The following is a 20,404-nucleotide window of genomic DNA, read 5'->3' as shown; positions in this document are numbered from 1 at the left end:
GAAGCAATGCGTCGAGGCCCCAGTCGGGAACGTTTGCGCCTGCGCGTCGCGGGCGGGGTCTCTGGGGCGGAGCGGCCACCATCTTGGAACGGGAGGCGGAGCAGAGCCGACTGGGAGCGACCGAGCGGGCCGCCGCCGCCGCCATGAACCCCGAATAGTGAGTGCGCCCCGCCCGCGCCGTGCGGCGCAGCCTCGATCCCGAGTACGGGACTGTACGCTTACCGGGGTTGTCCGGCCCGGGTCAGGGCTGCGCGGCGCCCCCACATCCGGGTCCCCTCTTCCGCTGACCTCCCCCCCTCACATCCGGGTCCTGCCCCTCCCCCGGGGGCCCCAGGACCCTGACTCGACACCCCGAGTTCTAGCACACGGGCCTGGAGACTGCGACCCCGAGGGGCACCACTTGGAGCCCGAGGCACCGGCACCACCAGGCCTTGTCGGTCAGGTGACCCTGCAGCCCCCGCTCTTTCTAGGCCTCAGTTTCCCCACCTGCTGCCTTAGAGTGGAGATCGGGGAGCTGACGACAGTCCTGATAGTGGAGCCAGTCACCAGCGTTTCTGGTCTCGGTCCAGACTTGGGCCGTTTAGGTCGGGCGGTACTTTCTGCTCTCCGGTCCTCCCGGAATCCGGTTCCTGGAGGCTGGCCCTCTGGGTAACTCGCACGCAGGCTCTCCCATCCGGGCTGCTGGATCAACGTGCCGGGTCGCCCCCGGCGGCCGGTCCCCTCCCGCCCTCCCCTCACCTTTGCGCAAGCCCCGGCGCCACTGTCACACCCCTTCCCGTCGCCGTCACCCTGCGGATGAAGTTTACACGAATGTGGCATTTGCTTCCACCCTTCCAGTGGGATTCTTTTTGTTCCTCAAACTCTCCTCACTTCTTGGTCACTCCCCCTACGGGTAGGTGGCCCGCGTTTCTGCCTCGACTTCTCACTGACAGCTTTCACCAAGTGTCGATTATCTTCTTCCTCTTCTGCTACTTCCTTTTTGTTCTCCAGATCCAGACTTCACATTTCCTTGGGGAAGGGTGAAGCTCTGAGCTGGATCATAAGGGGAAACAGAGAAGGGTACCAACAGGCTTTCAACGAGACTTTGGAGTCTGAACCTGGTTTCCAGTATTAAAGTTAACAGCTGTGTGAGTTAGGGCAAGTTGCTTCCGTTCTCTGGTGTGTGGTTTCCTCATTAGTTGGAAATAAAAGCACTCACTTCAGTGGACTGTTGTAAAGTGTAAATGAGATGATGAGTTTGAAACACAGGGCCAGGCACCAGTGTAAACTTGATACGTTTTGTTGTTCAGTTATGAGTCGTGTCCAGTTCTTTGTGACCCCATGGACTGCGGCACACCAGGCTTCCCTGTCCTTAACTGTCCCCAGAAGTTTGCTCAGATTCATGTCCATTGAGTCAGAGATGCTACCTAACCATCATTGCCACTTGCTGATCCTCTCTTCTTAGAGGCTTCACACCATGCTCTTTACATAGAAATTCAGTTCATAAGTTCTAGGCTGGGCCCTGGCCTCCACTTCTAGGGCCTCTGCTGCCCAGTCAGGTACAGGCCCAGGGCAGTGCAGTAGGGTTTCCCTACTGGACTCGAAACCATGGAGTCTATCAGGAACCAGGCTGGGATACCCAACTCTGTCACCTGACTGATTGTGATCCTTGGCAAGTCACGTTCCTTTCTGTGCTTCTGTTTTCTTCTCTGTAAAGTGGAAATTCAGATGTTTCCCTTTGGGCCAGCTGTGTTATGGGGTGTGGTCAGCCCTCCCCAGCCCGGGACTTGCAGGAGGGTCTTGTGAGTGCCTCACTACCCTAATCTGAGGCACACTTCGTGGTGTGGGAGAATGCTGTAGTTGTGACTTCAGGGTGATGGCAGGCGGGCTCCCTGCCGTCCTTCACATCTTCCCATCCTTTCTCTCCAGTGACTACCTGTTTAAGCTGCTTTTGATTGGTGACTCGGGCGTGGGCAAGTCATGCCTGCTCCTACGGTTTGCTGTGAGTAAGAAGCTTCCCATACCATCCATCTAGGGTCCTGGCTGGTGGCCTGAGGGAGGTGGGGCAACAGAGAAGAGTGGTTGCAAGACTCAGGAGACCAGGGATGAAGTGGCAGGACCTGCCCGAAACATATCTGACTGAGCAAGGGCATAGGGCTGGCAGGTTGGGGTGTGAGAACTGGGGCTCAGCAGTGAGGCACTCAGGTGGGGCAGGGAACCAGAGGGAGGTTTTCCAGATGGGCCTCAGACCTGTCTGCTCAGGCCATCTCCCTGGCCCCCGGTCTTCCAGGATGACACATACACAGAGAGCTACATCAGCACCATCGGGGTGGACTTCAAGATCCGAACCATTGAGCTGGACGGCAAAACCATCAAACTTCAGATCGTGAGTGTGGCTGCTCCCAGAGCCCCGGTGCAGAGGCATCTGCCTTCAGAGGGGAGGGGCTCTAGGCACGGAGCCCAGGGCTGACCTGCTCACTCTCCGACTGTCTTGTAGTGGGACACAGCTGGTCAGGAACGGTTCCGGACCATCACTTCCAGCTACTACCGGGGGGCTCACGGCATCATCGTGGTATACGACGTCACAGACCAGGTAGTCCAGGGCTCACTGTCCCCCCTTTGCCTCCTCAGCCTCGGGTCTTTGGCTTTTGCTTCTTTTTACTGTTCCCGTCCTCTCTTCCTCATGCTGCCCGGAAAGGAGACTGTTCCTGGACTTATTTCACAAGGAGGCAAATAACTGCAGAAATGGATCCTCCCCAGGCAGGCCCTGCTGCAGGGCCTTGGCAGAACCAGGCCTCACCTCCCTGTCAAAACTTATTCTAGACCTTCCGGGCACCTCTGTTTGGTGGGTTAGTCAGCTGATTGGTTGCTGTGCTGGGCAAATGGCCTCCTGGGCAAAGACCCTGTGGTGAAGCAGTGGGAGGGGCTTACACAAGGAAGTAAAGGAGCTGTGCGCTCTGGGCCCCGTGCAAGCAGAGTTCTGGGAGCCCAGAGTCTGCTGTGGCAACTTGAGTCACATGTCAGCAGCTGCAGTGGTGATGTTAACAGCGAGAAGCAGTCCTGCCATGCCTTACAGTTCACAGGTTCTGTCACAGCCCTTTGATGCTCATATCATTCCAAAGAGGTCTGGATTATATTCCCATTTCACAGATGAAGAAATGGGTCAGGGTGCTAAGACTTTCTTAGGCCCTGTAGCTGCTCAAGTGGCAGAGCCTGAAAGCCCGTGCCTACTGATTCTACCAGTTTTGTTGTTTTTAAACTTTGTTGCTTAACGGGGGTCAGGCCCTGGGGACATGGAGACACTTACATCAACCCCAGGCCAGGAGGAGTCCCTGCTCCAAGGGGCAGCTGGACTGCAGCTCGCCAGGGACTCGTGCTGCCTCCTGGCCAACAGGCTGTGGGTGAACTGCGCTCCACTCAGGCGGAGGTCACGATGGACCTCTAACTGCCAAATGCTGTGACCTCATTTCAGTTTTTGCCACGATTGACCTCTAGTGGCTTTTAACTGTGTTCTCTTCCCTCTCCTTGAAAAAATGACTGTCTCCAGCTCTCCCACCTCTTGCCGCCCTAGATTCTCTTTTCAGTGACTTTACCGATCCCTCCGGTACTGCTCCCCCACACCCCAGATTTTGTGCTTCCCTACGGCCCCCAGCCTCCTGACCCCCCTGCACAATGCTGACCGCCTTGTGGTTTGGCTTTTGTTTTGTGTTTACTGCAACGAAACGCCCTCACTGTGGACCTCCTCCTCTGTCCTGCACTGTGCTGGCACTGTCTGTGTTAATTCTCACCTTCAGTTTCACCCAGTGAACTAAATGGTGGGGTCCCTGCTTTCCAGATGAGGAAACAGGCTTGGAGATACGTTGAGTTACTTGCCTGTGGTTTCACAGACAGGGAAGGCAAAGCCGGTGTTTGTGAAGCCAGGGTTCTTTGCTTACCAGCACATCCTTGCCTGCCCCTAGCCTGCCTCTGGGCCCCCCACAGAGCTCTGGATGGTCTGCAAAACCTATCGTATCCTGTGCTGGTCTAACTCTGTTCCTGAATCGGCTCCTGCGTCCTCATCTTTATAACAGCAACCCTGTTGGCCTAACCAGAAAACTCTTCCCTCCCCCATCCCAGCAGTCACCGGGCCCCTCTGTTCTCCCCTATCGTCTCTCAAATTTGTCCCCTCATAATAATAGCAGTGATGAGGATAATAGCAGCTCTTGCTAATTAAGCACTTGTTATGAGACAGGCCTGCATTCATTATCTCACGCTCACAACAGCCCCACCGGGAGGTACTGTTTTATTGAAGTGAGGAAACTGAGGTTCAGAGAGATCAGGTGACATATCTAGGGTCATACAGTAAATGGCAGAGGTGAGGCTAAGCCCACGATCGTCTCACTAAATCCTGTGCTCTCGCCTGCCTCCTTGCCTGGCTCATCCCAGCCATCCCCCAGTGGGTCTCCGTCTTCTTGCCAGTCTGATCCGGCCTCTGCACTCCTTCCAGGACTGTCTTCCCAGAGCCCGGTGCGCTCCTGCTGCCCCCTTCCTGAGGAAACCTCCACTGGCTGCTGGTTGTCCAAGATTCAGCCAGGCCAGGACCCTCCCCGCTCGGGCCTGCCTCCTCTTCCTCTGCTTCCCTGCCCAGGGCCTGAGTCCCAGCAATTTTCAGCTTTCCCCTTCCCCCAAAGATGCCACACCCCTCCCGTGTTGCCTCCCCCCCACCCCGCACCTTCCCCCGTCCCCCCACCAGCACCCATATGGGGGTAGTTCACCCCTCCAGGCACAGGTCAGCTGTAACCTCCCCGAGCTGAGATAGTCCTGGAGTCCCACCAGCTCCTGCCTCCTCTCCCTACAGTGCTGGCCACCCTGTCTTGCCCTTGCGTGTGTCCTAGTCTGGTCCCCCACTGTCCCCTGAGTGCTTTAGGGCTGGGCCCAGGCATGGTTCCATTATTTGAACCCAGGGCCCAGCCTGGGATGTGGCAGGAGGTGTACGTCTGAACCCAGTGTGGTATCATCAGACCTCTGGCTCCTAAGAAGGGAAAGCGGCTCTAGCTCAAGCCTGTTCCTAAAAGTTCTGTCCTTTGTCGGCGTGCCAGGAGTGGGGGGTGGGGCATGGCAGGCTGCCGGGAGAGCCGGGCTGAGTGAGGAGGCTGTTGGTGCCAGAAGTAGGACGCACGTTAGGCCCCGCTCCCAGGATCCCTGTCTCCCTCTTAGGCCAGGGCCTCCTCTGGGAGGGTCCTCCACCTGCCGCTGGGCTCCCAGGTTTGCAGCCTGAATGGGATTTTAAGGCCACTGTGTGACTCTTGCTCACCTATTAGCCTTTGCTTCTGTCTTCCTTCTGGCCTTTCTTCTGATGCCATGTGCTCCCCACGTGTGGTTAGGCCTTTTCTGCATCTTAGGGAGACACAAGCAGCTGCAGGAGGAGCTGGCTGGCCCTCGCTCGGCCTAAGCCGTTTAGGTGTTGGGGCTGTTAGGAGAAGCTGGGCCTCTCTGGCCCTGGCTTTTGGGGTCTCAGAGTTGGGCAGGCAGGAGAGCTAAGCCTCATGGGGCTTCCTCTGGCTTCCTGAGCCCAGCACGCCTGCCTCTTGGGAGCTCAGGACACCCACATTCCCTTCAAGGCCCCTGTTCTCCAGGCCTGGGGTAGGGGTAGCAGTTGGGATCAAAATACCTTTTGATCTGGTTCCTCTAGGAATCCTACGCCAATGTGAAGCAGTGGCTCCAGGAGATTGACCGCTATGCCAGTGAGAATGTCAATAAGCTGCTGGTGGGCAACAAGAGCGACCTCACCACCAAGAAGGTGGTGGACAACACCACTGCCAAGGTGAGCGGGCTAGGGCCAGGCCACCGGGCACACCACCGCCAAGGTGAGCAGGCGGGGCCGGGCTGCTGGGCACACCACGGTGAGGGGGCCGGGTTCTGCCACCGTTCACCTCCTCTCTCCTCTCCCCACATCAGGAGTTTGCAGACTCTCTGGGCATCCCCTTTCTGGAGACGAGTGCCAAGAACGCTACCAACGTCGAGCAGGCGTTCATGACCATGGCTGCCGAGATCAAAAAGCGGATGGGGCCCGGGGCAGCCTCGGGGGGTGAGCGGCCCAACCTCAAGATCGACAGCACCCCGGTGAAGCAGGCTGGTGGTGGCTGTTGCTAGGAGGGGTTCATGGGGTGGGACAGGAGGGGGCACCTTCTCCAGATGATGCCCCTGGAGGGGGCAGGAGGGGCCTCCCTCTCCGGGGCATTTGAATCTGTGGCTTTGGGGGTGTCCTGGGCTCCCAATCTCCCTCTGGCCCATCTGCCTGCTGCCCTGAGCCCCGGCCCCCCCAGGGAGGACACCCAGGACCTGTGGCTGGGGTGGGGGTGCGGGCTTGCTCTGCTGCTGCCTCTAGGGGACTTTAAAAGATACCCCACCACACACCTTTGGGATGAGGGCTCCTCTGTCTGTCTGTCTCCCCGCCCCCCACGTATGCTGCAGTGGGTCTCTCTCCTGACTCTTCTTCCTGCTCCCCCTGTACCCGCCCCACTTCCCCAAGAGCTGAGGGCCTCCCTGGCCTCTACTGCCCCTGGCTGCAGTCAGCACCTGGGGCCAGGAATAGGAACAGGGGATCCAGGGCCCTGGGATCCAGGGCCCTGGGCTGGACCTCAGGACGGGCGTGGGGACCACAGGGGCCCAGCCGCCTCCTCTCCCCAGCCCCCCGCCCCTCCCGCACTCAGAGCTCCAGCCGTCCACCTGCGGTGGGGTATGAGCACATCTAGGGCAGGTGGGCGGGCAGCTGCACTGGGCCTGTGTCTTGAGCCCAGAGGGAGCCTGCTCCTGCCGCCCCCTGCCCTGCCAGAGCCAGGCCCGTGTGCTGCCTGCTCACCGTGCCCCTTTGTACCCAAGGCAGGCGGAGGCGGAAGGCCCACCGAGCCAGAGGCTGGGCACGAGCCTTAACCCTCTCTCTGCCAGCACCGCCTCCTTCCCCTGAGGCAGCACGTCTGGCTTATTCGCCCCCCGTCCGTCCCTTGGAGCCTGTGAGGGCGGATCCTTACCCTCTGTCGCTACTTCTCTGGGAATGTGGGTGCCACCCAGGGTTGGGGGGCCTCTCCACTTCTTCCCTCTCGCCCAGGATTCCTCCGCCCTCTGACACAGCTGCTTCTGCAGAAAGACAAACCTTTGGTCTCTACCTGAGAAGCCATGTCCCTTGTGCTGTCTCTCGCCTGTCCAACCTGTGCCCTGCCCTCCAGCTTGTATTTAAGTCCCTGGGCTGCCCCTTGGGCTGCCCCCCCCCCACTCCCAGGTTCCCCCTCTGGTGTCATGTCAGGCATTTTGCAAGGAAAAGCCACTTGGGGAAAGACGAAAGGACAAAAAATAAATAAATAAATTTCCATTGGCCCTCGGGTGAGCCGAGGGTTTTTGCAAGGAAGTTGTGGTCTGTGAGTGTGGTCTGTGGTGGGGGCCGCCCTGGGGTGGAGGGATGGAACTGGAGCCCTGGGCTTCACAGGGGGTCCTGGCTCAGGCTGTGTGTCCTAGGGTTGCTGTTGGAAGTCCTTGACCCAGTTCCTGGAGCTCGGAGAGCTGCCTGTTTGTCCTGCTGTGGGCTGTCCCCACGGGCCCAGCACGGTTCCGGCAGGGAGGGAGGCAGCGGCCATCAGTGAGCACCTGGGGAGCCGCCGCCGAAACCCACACAGGCAGCTCGGGATGGGGAGTTGGGCCGCAGCTGGAGCAGGCGTTGGGCCTGCGGGCTCGGCCCGTTGTTCCGGCCTGCGTCCCCTGAAGCCGCCTGCGTCCCCTGAAGCCGCCTGGCTCGCCCCCCTCTCCTGGCTTGTTCTGGGTTCAAGCCAGGTGCGTCTGCCCCTCGCACGGACGGTGGACGGACGGTGACAAGTGCTTTGCACTTTAGACCTCAGCCCAGCCTCCTGGCGGGGTGTGAGAACAGTGTGTGTGCCCGTCTGAGCGGACCGAGTGTGGCTGCGGTGGGTTAGTTGTGTGGTTGCGGGGAGAAGGGGGTATGCCGAGCATGTGCGTCCATGCTTACGTGTCCCTAGGGTCGGGGCGGGGGTGGCGCCCAGGCCGGGCTGGCGGAGGGGCGCACGGAGACCCGGCCCCGCCCGCCCGAGGCTGCTCGCACGGCGGCCCCGCCCCCAGCTCCGCCCCGCCGGCTTCGCGGGCTGGCGAGCGAGGGAGCCGCGGGCGAGGGATCGCAGGATGAGCGATCGGGGCCCGGGCAGCCGGCAGCGGACGCGCCCCCCGAGCCCACCGGCCCGCGCCCCGCGTGCCCCACGGCCCCGCGGCCCCAAACCAGGCTGCGCTGCCCGCGCCCCCCGAGCCCGCGCCCGAGCCCTGCGGGCCATGCCCGGCCGGCCCTAAGCGCGGGCCGGGGGGGCGTCCCCTTGCGCCCGGGCCCCGCGCTGGCGCCCCCCGGGCCGCCGCCCGGCGCGGGGGCCATGGCGTTCACCTTCGCCGCGTTCTGCTACATGCTCACCCTGGTGCTGTGCGCCTCCCTCATCTTCTTTGTCATCTGGCACGTAAGGCCGGGCTGGGGCTGGGGGCGGGGTGGGGGCAGGGGCGCAGGGAATGGGAGGGGGACGGATGGATGGTCTCAGGGTCCGGAGAAACTTGGAGCCTTCTCTCCGCTATCGCCCATCAGTCGGCTGCTGTTCACCCCAAGAACACCCCCCATCATCAGCTTCCTTTCCGGGGGCCCCCCTTTCTCCGTCGCCCCCGCCTGTCTGTGGGTATGTCAGTGGGTCCCTGACCCCCCTCCCCTGCCCCATGCAGCCTTGGGGTGTGAGGCGAAATTCTAGGATTCTTGCTACTTTGCCTCCTCCTGTTTCCCGCCCCCCCGCAACCATTTAGTCGCCCCCGTTGTCCAACGGGCAGTTTGTCTGTCTGATCTCCCCACCCCCTTTGTGGGTTTTTCCAGCCAGAGTGATGGAGCTGGTTGCTATGGCAACTGCATCTGTTTACAGGACCCACAGATCGCAGAGCCCATTAACCCTTTCCCGTCCCACCCCAAGCCCCCACCCCCACCCGAGACCCTGCATCGATTGGCTGTAAGCAGCCCCAGAGATCTAACCAGCTCACCTTGGGTTTCCCTGCCCCCTCCTGTCTGGGCTTCCCCCCACTAGGTTTTCTCCGCACTTCCAGCTTTCCTCCTCTTCCTGCCCCCACTTTCCCCTTTGTCTCCTGTCTCTCTGGGTCTGTCTCTCGCTCCGGCCTTGCCTCACACCTGGGTTCTTCGAAATGTCCGTTTCTCATCCCTTATGCTGATTGCCTTCCCTGAGAGAGGGTCTCTCTCCCCCACTCTCTGGGGCCTTCTCCCCTGCCTGTCTCCCTTCCATCACTGCAGAACTGTCAGTCAGCCTCCAGCTTCTTTTTTGGGACCCCTGCCCCCCTCTCTTTACTGCCCTTTCTTCTCCTCTGTCCCCTGAGGTTTCGGCCACCACCCCATCCCCTCCGCACAGCCTGTGCATCTTGGCCCTGGCCTGCTCCGCTCCGCATCCTCCGCCTGTACGTCCGGCGCACACCTCCCTGGTCATCGCTTTGTGCCCTGCCAGCCCTCTCTCTAGTCCCCCTTCCATCCTCTTCCTTCCCAGTGCCTTACCAGCTTCTCTCTGGGTCTCCCCACTTCATCACTCCTTTCTTTTCCTGGGACCTGCTGCCTGCCTGCTCCATGATCCTCCCTGGCTCTTGACCCGTCTGTCCCTCATCATCCCCTGCTGCCCCCTGCCACCTGTCTCTTTTACACCAGGATTCCATGGACTCTGACTGCGCCCCTCCTGTGTGAGGAGTGAGCCCCACAGGCACCTTCAGACACACACCCCCTCTGCGGCCTCTCTCCCCTGACTTTGCCTCTTTCTGTGGGCCTCTCGGTTGCTTTTTCTTTCCTCTGCCCGCTTCTCTGTCTTTCTCTTCCTGCATCTCCCCTGGGTCCTTCTTGATCTCCCTGAGCCTTTTGTCTCATGCCAGGGCCTTGGACTATCCTGCGGGGTGGTGGCTGGAGTCCTGAGGACTGGAAGGAATTGAGAGTCACAGTCTGGGCACACAGAGCTAACCAGCTCCTGGAAGAAAGGCTCCTGGAATTCAAAAAGCCCCTTTCTGGGCCTTTCCCCACCCAGAGGCCTCGGGGTCCCTGTGCTCCGGGGGTCCTCAGAGCAGTCCTCCATTCAGCACGCCTGTGTCCAGGCTCCTGAGAACCAGGCTCTGGGCAGTTCTGGGGAAGACTAGGATGAATAAGACTCAGGCTTTGCCCCTGTGGGGCTCCCAGGCTGGAAAAAAGGGCCCAGGCATTCTCAGAAAATATTTATTGAGTACATACTACATGTCAGGCATTGTGTTCGCTCAGCTGTTTAGCTGGGCAATCATAGCAAGTCTCTTGTCCTGCGTCCATTTCCTCATTGGTAAAGTAGGCTTGTTGTACATGAGGCCAAGTGTATGTAAGTCCAGGGCAAGGCTTGCCAAGGGGTGTGCGGGTGGGGAGAAGAGGTGTGGTTCTCAATCCAAATTGGTAAGAACTAGAACCTTCCAGGGCAGGACCCCAGATCCCACCACAGACCCTGAGCCCAGGCCCCACTGGTCGCTAGGCAACCCTGGTGGTGAGTGACGCGTGTCTGCTGTCACCATGGGGGGTTGTTTGTTCCAGGGGGCTGAGTCAGCGCCAGGCAGCCTGGGGGGTGGGAGGCGCGACACCCGCCGCCTGCTGGTGGTGCCAGCTCTGGGGCAGACAGACGGCACCCTTCCGCTCCCTGCTGGACCCCATTGCTGTGCCTAACAGGCAGGCGGCTGCCCAGAGTTGGGGGGAGAATTGGGGGAGCAGTTCCAGATGGCCCCAGCTCCCTCCAGGAAGCCCGTGTTCTCTCGCTTCGAGCCTTATGGGGTCTGGGATGCTTGGGGGTGGTAGGCCCGCTGCCTCATCCCGGAGCTGGTGCTGAGGGGAGGGGACCCCAGAAGGCTCCTCTGCCAGCCTTCCTCCCAGGCCAGCTCCCCTCAGGTCCATCTCGTCATCCTCTGAAACACCTGCTCCCTCAAGAGTTCCCATCCCAATGAAGACAGTGCCCACCACCAGATGCCCCAACATCCAAAGTCTCCTTGGGCCCCTTTGCCTCTACTTCACTGCCATTCAAGCCCTCCGGAGTCTGGCTTCTAAATAGCTCTGGAGCCCATCCACACCTCTGCATCCCCACTGCCCTCTCTTCACTCAGATCGCCATGCCTCGCCTACCCACCCCCAGCACCCAGTCTGCACCCCAAACATCCAAAAGTCCCCTGACTGGTCTGGCTTGAGTGTAGTAAAGTGTTTACAATTTTAACTCTGGAATCCAAGTGGTTTAGAATCCTGGCTTGCCGCTAACTAGCTATGTGGCCTTGGACAAGTCATTTAATCTATCTCAGTTTCCTCATCTGCAAAATGAAAGTGGTAATACAGCTCCTATATCATCAAGCTGTTGCAAGCATTAAACATAAAGCCTGTTGGCATAAGGGAAGCATCGTGTATGTCTTGGTGGGGACTGTTAGCCAATATGTACTTCCTGCTCGTTCAACCCTAGAACATCTACCTGACAGCCCTCACTCTGCTGCTTTCTACCCCTCAATGGCTCCCTCATACGTTTGTGTTCAAATATCTGGCCCTGCCTTACAAGGCCCCCACGTCTGACGCTGCTGACCACTCCAGCCCATTGTTCACCATTCCCTCTCACCTTACACTTTCACTCTAGCCCCATAGAACCTACAGCTTCCTGAATGTTCCTTGTTCTTCCAACCCTCTGCCACTGTACCTGCTGTTCCCACTGCCCTTCCCCCCATTTGTTCACCAGACAAACACCTACTCCGAGTCCAGCCTGAACTCCCCATCCCCACCCCATGCTGGATCAGGCACCTACCCCAGGTTCTGTACTCCACAGCCCTGATCACCCTGGAATGCGGTTCCCAGTTGTCCTTCTAAGCCTGGGGTTCCTCCCAGACAGGGACTGTGTCCCAGGCTTCTGGGGCCCAGTGTTCAGCACAGGGCCTGCAGACAAGACACTATCTCTTGGGATGTTTTGGATGGAGGTGTAGTAGACATGTTCTGAAGTGGGCATCAGCATACTAGAATTCCATCCCAAACTGTTGTGTGACCTTGGGCCAGGCCCCACCCCTCTCTAGGCCTCAGTTTCTCTACCTTTGCAGCAAGCTTCATCTGGGTCGATCCCCATCCATGTGTGAATCTCACACCAGAGACGAATGGGTGGGAGGGCCATAAGCTGTTGCCCCAACCCTGACGGGCACACGCCCCTCCCCCAGATCATAGCCTTTGACGAGCTGCGGACTGACTTCAAGAACCCCATCGACCAGGGCAACCCAGCGCGGGCAGTAAGTGATACATGTGCTGCGCCGAGGTGTGTCCGTCCGTCTGTCTTTCCATATGTCGCGGGTGGAGGGCGGCGGGGAGACGGGAAGACGGGGGTGTGTGTGGGGGGGCGGTGGCCGTGCCCCTTCCTCTTGTCTGTCCCCGCCCCCAGCAAACACCTGGCGCGGGCTCAGGGCTCGGGTTCCTCCTGGCGGGGCAGCCGTTGCCGGGCTCTGGGCCGTTGCCGTGGAGACGCGGGTGAAGATCCCTCCATGGTGACGGTCGCTATGGGGACCGCGCGGCTGCATCCCTGCCGCGCCGCCGAAAACGCCGCAGAGCCTGCTCTGGCGCCCCCTGGTGGCCACGTGCAAGGAGTAGGGGGCGTGGGAGTGCGGCGGGGCGCATCCAGTGCCCGCTCCTTCACGTTCACCGTTGCTGTTTTTCCTCCCCGACAGCGCGAGCGTTTAAAAAATATCGAACGCATTTGCTGCCTACTGAGGAAGGTCAGTGTCAGGGATAGGGGAGGAAGGCTCCTAGTCCAGCGCAGCCCCACTGTGACCCAGAGCCGGGCTTTCCTCCTCTGTGGTCTGTTTGATCTGCTCTGCCACGTGGGAGGGAGTGGGAGGTTAGAAGCCCTTTTAATCCCAGAGGTCATGGTGGGTGGGCACTTCCCAAGGGCCCTTGAAGCTTGGATCTGTCCTAGCACCTGGCCGCTGACCTGTCACCCTCACTCCCCAGCTGGTGGTCCCAGAATACTCCATCCACGGCCTCTTCTGTCTGATGTTTCTGTGTGCAGCTGAGTGGGTGACCCTAGGCCTCAACATCCCCCTCCTCTTCTACCACCTCTGGAGGTGAGGGCAGCCGCCACCTTTGGGAGGGTGAGATGGGGGATCCGGCAGGATGTGGGTGGGAGCCTTGACGGTGGGCACTCAGACCCCTCTCCCCGCCCAGGTACTTCCACCGCCCTGCAGATGGCTCTGAGGTCATGTATGACGCTGTCTCCATCATGAATGCTGACATTCTCAACTACTGCCAGAAGGAGTCCTGGTGCAAACTCGCCTTCTACCTGCTCTCCTTCTTCTATTACCTGTACAGGTGAGGCCCTGCCCGCTGCAGTCAGAAGTCAGGGAAGGGATGTACCAGGCACCATCCCTTCAATCCCAGGGATGGTTGGGCCCCAAGTTCCTGCCCTTCGCCCTTGATAACTGGGGTGCAACAGGGTGGGTGGCCGGTATCCGGGTGTGCTTGTGACTTGGCTCACTGCCGTGTCTTCCCACAGTATGGTTTATACGTTGGTGAGTTTCTAAGGGGGAAGCCGGCCAGGGAGTGAGCCCAGAACGGACCGGACGCCTGTGCACCCCCAGCCCTGCCCCCGGGCCACAGAGGCCTCAGCCCTGGGGAGGGAGGGGGCACTGGTGCCCCCAGCCTCCTCTCCACCCCCCAAACTGCTGCTGCGGGGACTTCCCGCCTTCAGAGCCCCCTCCCCTTGGACTAGGGCTGGGCAGATCTCTCAACAGGGGCAGGAGCTCCTCTGCCAGCCTGTGGGCATGGCAGTCAGTCCTGGAAGGGGTGGGACCTTCGGCCTTGTCCGCTTCAGGGGGAATTTAGGCCCTGCCAAGGGGCAGGGCTTGACCCTGGAAGTTCTGGGCCGCCCCCTCCATCCCCCACCTTGAGGCTCCCCCTGCAGGTGGGGGGGTACCCACACCGGGAATGAGCAGGCTCAGCAGGGGGGCAGCCCCACCCCTAGTCTGCCCTCTCCCCTCCCCCAGGCTGTCTCACCAGACCCCTTCCTGTCCCCACTTGCCCCAACCCCAGCCTACCCAGTCTCTTGGACCTATTTTCTATGTTGCCTGGAGGAGTACGGCACCCCCTCCCCGGCCATTTGTGACAAAATATGAATAAACTACTGCAAACACATGGGCCCCATTCTGCTCCTAAAAGGCTTAGAGAGGAGATGGGGGGAAAGGGGGAAGCACCCCACTAGCCTACAGACCCCTCTAGGACCGCCTCAGATGGATCGGAGGCTTTCGAGGTCTCCTTAGCAGCTGCCTGCTTCCACTTCACTTTCCCAGCCACATATAAACAACTATTTCTGTTGAAACACTTCCATCTGCCTTCCAAGGCAGTATCAAGGCCACCAACTCCAGGAAGACCTCCTTGGAGAAAAGTGGTGGTCCCTGTCCCCTGGCCAATGCAAAGACCGAGAAGTGTTAGCAAATCACCCTCACAAGCCCCAGAAACAAGGGTCAAACAGAATCAAGGAAATCGAATCTTCAATGTATGGAAAAATCAGTGCCAGCAGGGATGGGGGTCACCGGACCAGATGGAAAGTCAGCCAGTATATGATAAGGGGCTGAAAGGCTGCAGCTCCCAGTGTCAGGTAGAGCTGGAGACGTTGTCGGGGAGCCGGGCCCCCCATGCTGTCAGGTCCCAGGGCTGCTGTTCGCAAAGAGCGCACCTGGAAGAAAGGAGAGAGCTGAAGCTGGGCCGGGAGGAGGAGGCCTGTCTGCAGCTCCGACCCCAGGCAAAGAGGAGCCAGCCCCGGACTCACAATGAAGTACATGAGTGCGGACGAAGTCCAGGCCAGCGCCACGTAGTAGCCATCGCTGCCGAAGAGCAGGCCCGTGAGGACACTGAGGATCATCCTACAGGGGGCGGGGGCAGGAGGGAGGAAGAAAAGACTGGAGGCCCCTGAGGGTCCAGGCCTGAGACTGCCCCAGAGCCCAGCCTAGACCCCAGCTACCATCACTGGGGCCCTTTACCCACAATCTGCACCCCACCCCCTCCCAGGGACCTAGACTCAGAATGAATTGGGAAGGCCAGGACTCGGTCCTCGGACCTGGATCCAAGACCCCCTTCACCACCCCAGCTCACCCTTCTCCCCTGAGGTCCCGGGTGACTCTAGCACATTCCTGACCTCCTGAGCAACACTACCGGCTCCTGAGGAGGCTGCTGAGAACAGGCACTCCCTCTAACAAAGAAGAGCTGGGTGGGCAGAGGGGGTCCAGAGTCACAGTTCGAGGCTACCACTGGGCAGGCCAGGAACCCCGGGCAGCAGGCAGCCTCCCGCTCGGCCCACAGGTGCTCACCCCACATATTTGTAGCCGCTGTAGGCCAGCAGGTGGAAGGTACTCAGGTCGCTGCGCACGGTGGCCAGGTAGATGCCCAGGAGCAGGGCTAGCACTTCCATCACAACCCACACCAGCGCTGTGCTTGCACACAGGCCCAGCACCTCCGGGGAGAACCTGTGGCCATGTGGGGTGGGGTGAAGGGAGTCCCAAACCAGCCGTCCTGAGGCAGGGGTGAGACTAGGGGCATGGACGGACTTGGGAGTTGGCACAGATCCCCCAGGGAGGTGGGGAGAGGAGTCAGGAGTGGGGAAGTGGTGGGAATCGGGACGGGTTGGCACTGACCTTTTCTGAATGCCCAGTGCCATCCCAGCCAGCAGCACATAGGTGATGAAGGCCATTGCTGCCAAGAGCCAGAGAGATGCCATCAGCCTGGTTTCCTCAATCAGAGCCCCCACACCCCATCCCTAGGTATTCAGAGCCACTGACACCCCCATACTTCCTTCGCTGAATAGCCCCACATGCTTCACCTCTACCCTCAGACACCCAGTGCCCTGCTTGGGAGGCCTTTTCCTGCTGAGCCCTCCTGTTGTGTAAATGTCCTTCTCTCAGGACCACCAAGCCCTCTCCTATACTAGGAAACTCACCAAAGCTTCCTGCTGTGTCTCAGAAACTACCTCGCGTGCCAAAGTCACCTCTGCTATTTTCACAAAAGCTCAGATGGCAGCTGCCTTTTCACAGCAATTTCAACTCATCAGTCCTGTCTTATGCTCCCTGATAGCCCTAAAACTGATGTACCCACAAGAGGGCATAGTGTCTGGAGTCAAGAAACTAGTTCTACCACCTGTGAGCTGTGTGTTCTCAAAGATGCTCAAACCTCTCCAAGTCTTGGCTTCAGTGTGTAAAACGGGAATGGCAGTGCCTCTGAGAGGGAAATGGAATGAAGCGGGGAAGAGGAACTGTGGCTCTCTCAGGGCACCTGGGCTGTCTGGCTGCCCTTCTGGGAGCCGACCCGGGCATAATCCCCTCCTCCAGCATGTCCACCAGGGGCCATGCCTTGTGCAGGGCCTGGGACAGAGAGGAGTCAGAGGCGGAGTCTGCCAGCCACAGCGCAGTGTGTGCATCCTGACCCATGCCACGCAGACAGGTGGTTGTGGGAACCCAGAGGGAGTACCCACGTCCTCAGAGGAGGGGATGCTGGAGCAGGCCTTGGAGGAGGACAAGTAGCACAGTGATAACAGCTTATATTTACTGCCTGCTTCCTATGTGCCAAGTGCTGGCTAAGCACACACATCCCCTCACTGAATGCCCACCACAGTTCTCTGTGGTAGGAACTGTTTTTATTCCAGCTTCTTCAGGAGCATGAAAGGAGCCCCCTGAGGTCCCATAGCTGGAAGTTGCAGAGCCAGGTCTAAACCTTGGGCTCCAGGCTGGGGAGGGACATGGTCCAAGTCAGGTGGCAGGGAGGTCGCAAAGGGGAGTATCCTGGGAGCGCACCCAGGAAGTGGCTGGTCACCCCATTCTGTCTACCTGGCGTCTAGGGACACCACAAAAGCCACACACAAGATCACCAAGAGCAGATGCTGAACCAACACATGAGCCTGTCTCTCCTCACTGGTGCCTCAAGGCACAAGTCCCCCCCCCGCCCCCCCCCCATCCCACAGCCCAGATCAAAGACTCACTGGGGATATAGAGATCGGGGGCGTTGAGGTCTTGCCGTGGGGGCAGAGGCACATCACGACTGTACTGCACTTCCCAGTTCTGGAGGTGGCAGCAGCGGCCAGGTGAGGAAAAGCAGACAAGAGAGCAAAGGAGGGGGCTGAGATCTGGGGGCCAGGCTCTGGGGCAGGAGGCAGGAGGCAAGGGGGCCCACCAGCTCCTCTGTTAGGCAGCTCACCTGGTGTGTGTAGGGGAAGACCAGCAGCCCTAGCTTCTTGGCCACATAGGCTGTGTCCACAGCGAAAAAATACTTGAGTTTGTTCACGGACACAAAACGGTGCAGCTAAGAGGGGAGAGAGGAGACTGTGGACGAGCTGCACCCAGAACCTCAGGGTGCTCCTGTGTCTGCTCTTCCCTGAGGGCCGCTGTGCAGATTAGGTGGGATCCCGTGATGCCCCAGCCCTGGCCAGAAATCCTGCCACCCTTGCCCTGGGGGTGGGCCACACCTCCTTGTTCATCATGTCCTTCCCATGGGATGCGATGGAGCTGCCATAGGCCATAGCCATGTTGGCCATAGGGTCCCCAAGCAAGTGGTTGACATTGAAGGCCACGTCGGCTCCTGGGGCTGGGTAGCCCCCTGGCTGGCTGGAGTAACCACCGCTTGTGTCATCGAAGAGGGGAGGGGGATCCGGAGCTGCCCGGGCCCTGTGCTTGGAGCCTGTGGGTTTGCAGGTGACAGGAACACCAAGCATAAGCCCAAACCACCGCCCCTTCCCCAGGCTGGACAGCCCTGTATGGGTCTTGGGAGCACCAAGCAATCAGTGAGGGACACTAGCTGGATGAGGAGTAACTAATCCAGAAAGAACTACGAGGAGGGATTCTTTTCCCGAGGTGCTAAATGTGGGTAAAGAACTGAGGCAGCTCCTGGAAGTGGTTGCCCGCCTGGAGGTTCCCGGGGGCCTCCTCAAAGGAACTGATCTCTGAACTGAATCTTGGAGACTGAATTTGCTAGGTGAAGACAACTGGTAGCACATCCCCGCGTTGAACAAGGGTGGGAAAGGAGACGGCTGGGTAACGCGGAGGCCCTAGGCACTGGTGAGGAACCCTACAAGGGTCATGGCCGAGAAGGGAAGTTTGGGAGGCAGACCCCATTCACGCCCGAGTCGGGCACGGGAGATCCCAGCAGTACTATCATCGCCCGATCTGATCTCGGGTTTGGGCAGAGAGGGCGAAGTCCGAGACGCGTGGCCGAGCCTCACGGGGCAGAAATCCGAATGACATCCGCCGCCCTGGGCAGCAGTCACGGCTGCCCCTCTCCCTCAGGGTGAGCGGGCCGCGCCGCCGACCGTCCTCGGGCGGGTCGGCCCGCGCCCCGCCCGCCCCGCGCCCCACGCACCGTGGGCTCCGTAGCCCGAGTGATAAGCCATGGCCCCGATGCTCGCTCTCTCCGAGGGCCCGCTGAGTCGCCTCGTGGTACGAATACTAGCGAGGCAGCTGCTCCGTTCCCTGGGCACCGATCGAGGTTACCGAGAAGCCCGACACGTCCCCGAACTGTCCGACGACAGCAGCCATGTCGGCGGCGTCATCCTCTGCCGCCTGCCATTGGCTCCTCCGCAGCGCTGGCTCGCCTCTCTCCTCTCCCAATTGGCTGCTGGCGCGCCCTCACCGAAGCGGATTCGGCAGTAATCAACTTCCGGGAGGAGGGATAGGCGGAGCTAGTAGAGCCTCTCTCGGATTGGATAGTGGGTTTGTTAGTTCGCGGCGGAGCAGCCAATAGATGGGCTAGAGTTATAATTATTTCCGCGCCTGCGCAATGGGGCAGTTGACGCTCGGCCTGCCACGACTACAGCAGGCGAAGGCTGGAGTCCGGGAAGGAAGTTTCACTCGCGAGGGACTGGGACGGTGGAACTGTGATCAAGCCCTGTCCCTCGGGCTTTTGCCTCTCCTTCTGAGTGTTAGCTTTCCTTCCGCGTCCTCCATTCTACTCCCAGTACTGGCTCCGAGTCCAGGAGAGGTGGAGGTGAGGGGTGCACGGGGAGGCGCTGTTGGTAGGAACTGAGGCTGAGCAGTGACCTCAGGGCCTAGCAAGCTCCGGGATTCTGACTCCTCCTCCCGCCTCCCACCCGTCCTTTCCGCGCGGGTGCTGTCCGTCGTCTGGTGCTGAAATTCCCTACCGCCACTGCTGCCATCCTGCAGACCCCAGGGGCCTGGTGCTGGGAAGGCCCGGGTTCTACACACACACATGCACATATACACACACGGGGTAGAAACACACACACCACACAGACACACACACCGATTACACAGGCCTGGGTTCTCCACACACACACACACACATACACACACACACCCTTTGCACCTATTGAAAACCGAGGTCCGGCTCTGAAGTCTCAGAAATTGGGTGGTAATAGTTGGAATAGGATCCTACACTAGGCTCGTCCCATCGGCTCTCCCATGGTCCAGAAGATGTCAGTGGAGGTGTGCTGGTTCGTCTCCAGAAGCTGCAGTTGAAACTCCTGAGTCATTCTCACCCCTGCAGTCATCTCGAAGTGAGACCCCCCAAGTTTCACTCGTGACCTCAGGGACTCCTTTCTCTCATTCCCACCTTTCCTGAAGACAGTCTTCAGGGGTCTCCCTTCTCACAGACTTCCGGCCACTACTTCTCCAAAGCAAGATCAGGGCCTCTTTGACCTGCCTCTAGTTAGCTGCCCAGTGTCCAGTTACACCAGGTGGCCTTCCTGCTCTCCAAACTCAATCCATGTGGTCCAATCACAGTGCCTTTGCCCAGAAGTCCCCTCCACCTGGGGTGTCCTTACCTTCACACCCACATGCCCCAAACCTAATTATCCTTTAAGAGTCAGTTCAACGTGTGCCTCTCAGAGAGACAAAGTGAAGAGTCCTGACCTGGCTTGGAATGGATGCTGGAGGCCAGGCTCCAGGCTCCCTCTGGCTGCAGTAGTTTGCCCTGGATGTAAATTCCATGAGAATAGGACCTGTGTCATTCTCCACTTCTACACTTGTCTTCACAATGCTTATGAATACTTCACAGTACTTGCATATAGAAGACACCAATAAACATGTGCACCCAATAAATAAAAAAATAAATGGATGAAATTCTGATTCAGTCCTTTCCTCTCTACCACTTCAGTTACTAACTTCATCTTTGAATGTGTAGGGGTGTTGAACAGAATGATCTTTGAGTTACTGTTTGGAAAAAAAAAAAATCACAAAACAAAATTCACCCAGCATTGCAGCTCCCTATGTCCTACCCACTGACTATCTACCTTGGGGCCTAGGCTCTGACTCAGGGTCAGATGTGAAGATCTGAGGCCCCCGAGGGTCAGGGAGCAGCACTGGGGCCACCAGTACCTGGGAGGGGGGTCCTCTCGTGCAGGACAAATCCCACGCCCCTG

The 20,404-nt window shown here is 59.4% G+C and overlaps 3 protein-coding genes across 4 annotated transcripts; 2 read left to right on the top strand and 1 right to left on the bottom strand.

Annotated features, from left to right (window-relative positions):
- The first annotated feature begins 21 nt into the window (after positions 1-21).
- RAB1B (RAB1B, member RAS oncogene family) lies at positions 22-7,363 on the top strand. Its single transcript, XM_005894018.3, has 6 exons — positions 22-157; positions 1,909-1,981; positions 2,270-2,365; positions 2,477-2,572; positions 5,651-5,782; positions 5,917-7,363. Exons 1-6 carry the CDS (start codon positions 144-146, stop codon positions 6,109-6,111), a joined length of 606 nt encoding a protein of 201 aa, XP_005894080.1. The 5' UTR covers positions 22-143; the 3' UTR covers positions 6,112-7,363.
- A 749-nt stretch (positions 7,364-8,112) lies between these two features.
- Positions 8,113-13,691, top strand: CNIH2 (cornichon family AMPA receptor auxiliary protein 2). The gene is made up of 6 exons (XM_070359470.1): positions 8,113-8,465; positions 12,219-12,287; positions 12,720-12,767; positions 13,003-13,115; positions 13,216-13,359; positions 13,544-13,691. Exons 1-6 carry the CDS (start codon positions 8,385-8,387, stop codon positions 13,569-13,571), a joined length of 483 nt encoding a protein of 160 aa, XP_070215571.1. The 5' UTR covers positions 8,113-8,384; the 3' UTR covers positions 13,572-13,691.
- An 829-nt stretch (positions 13,692-14,520) lies between these two features.
- On the bottom strand, positions 14,521-18,601 carry YIF1A (Yip1 interacting factor homolog A, membrane trafficking protein). Of its 2 annotated transcripts, XM_005903516.3 has the most exons (8): positions 18,388-18,597; positions 17,498-17,709; positions 17,230-17,334; positions 17,015-17,093; positions 15,678-15,735; positions 15,354-15,509; positions 14,816-14,909; positions 14,521-14,722 (listed from the first exon to the last, which is right to left on the bottom strand). In XM_005903516.3, the coding sequence occupies exons 1-8, from the start codon at positions 18,416-18,418 to the stop codon at positions 14,576-14,578; spliced, it is 882 nt and encodes a 293-aa protein (XP_005903578.1). In that variant the 5' UTR covers positions 18,419-18,597; the 3' UTR covers positions 14,521-14,575. The 2 variants fall into 2 exon arrangements, with proteins under 2 accessions (XP_005903578.1, XP_014336224.1); XM_014480738.2 differs by lacking the exon at positions 15,354-15,509 and having other exon boundaries at positions 18,388-18,601.
- Positions 18,602-20,404: the final 1,803 nt, after the last annotated feature.

Source organism: Bos mutus, chromosome 22 (assembly GCF_027580195.1).
Source record: "Bos mutus isolate GX-2022 chromosome 22, NWIPB_WYAK_1.1, whole genome shotgun sequence".
NCBI lineage: Eukaryota > Metazoa > Chordata > Mammalia > Artiodactyla > Bovidae > Bos > Bos mutus.
The sequence above is the reverse complement of the archived record's forward strand: the minus strand, read 5'-3'. Positions and strand labels throughout refer to the sequence as shown.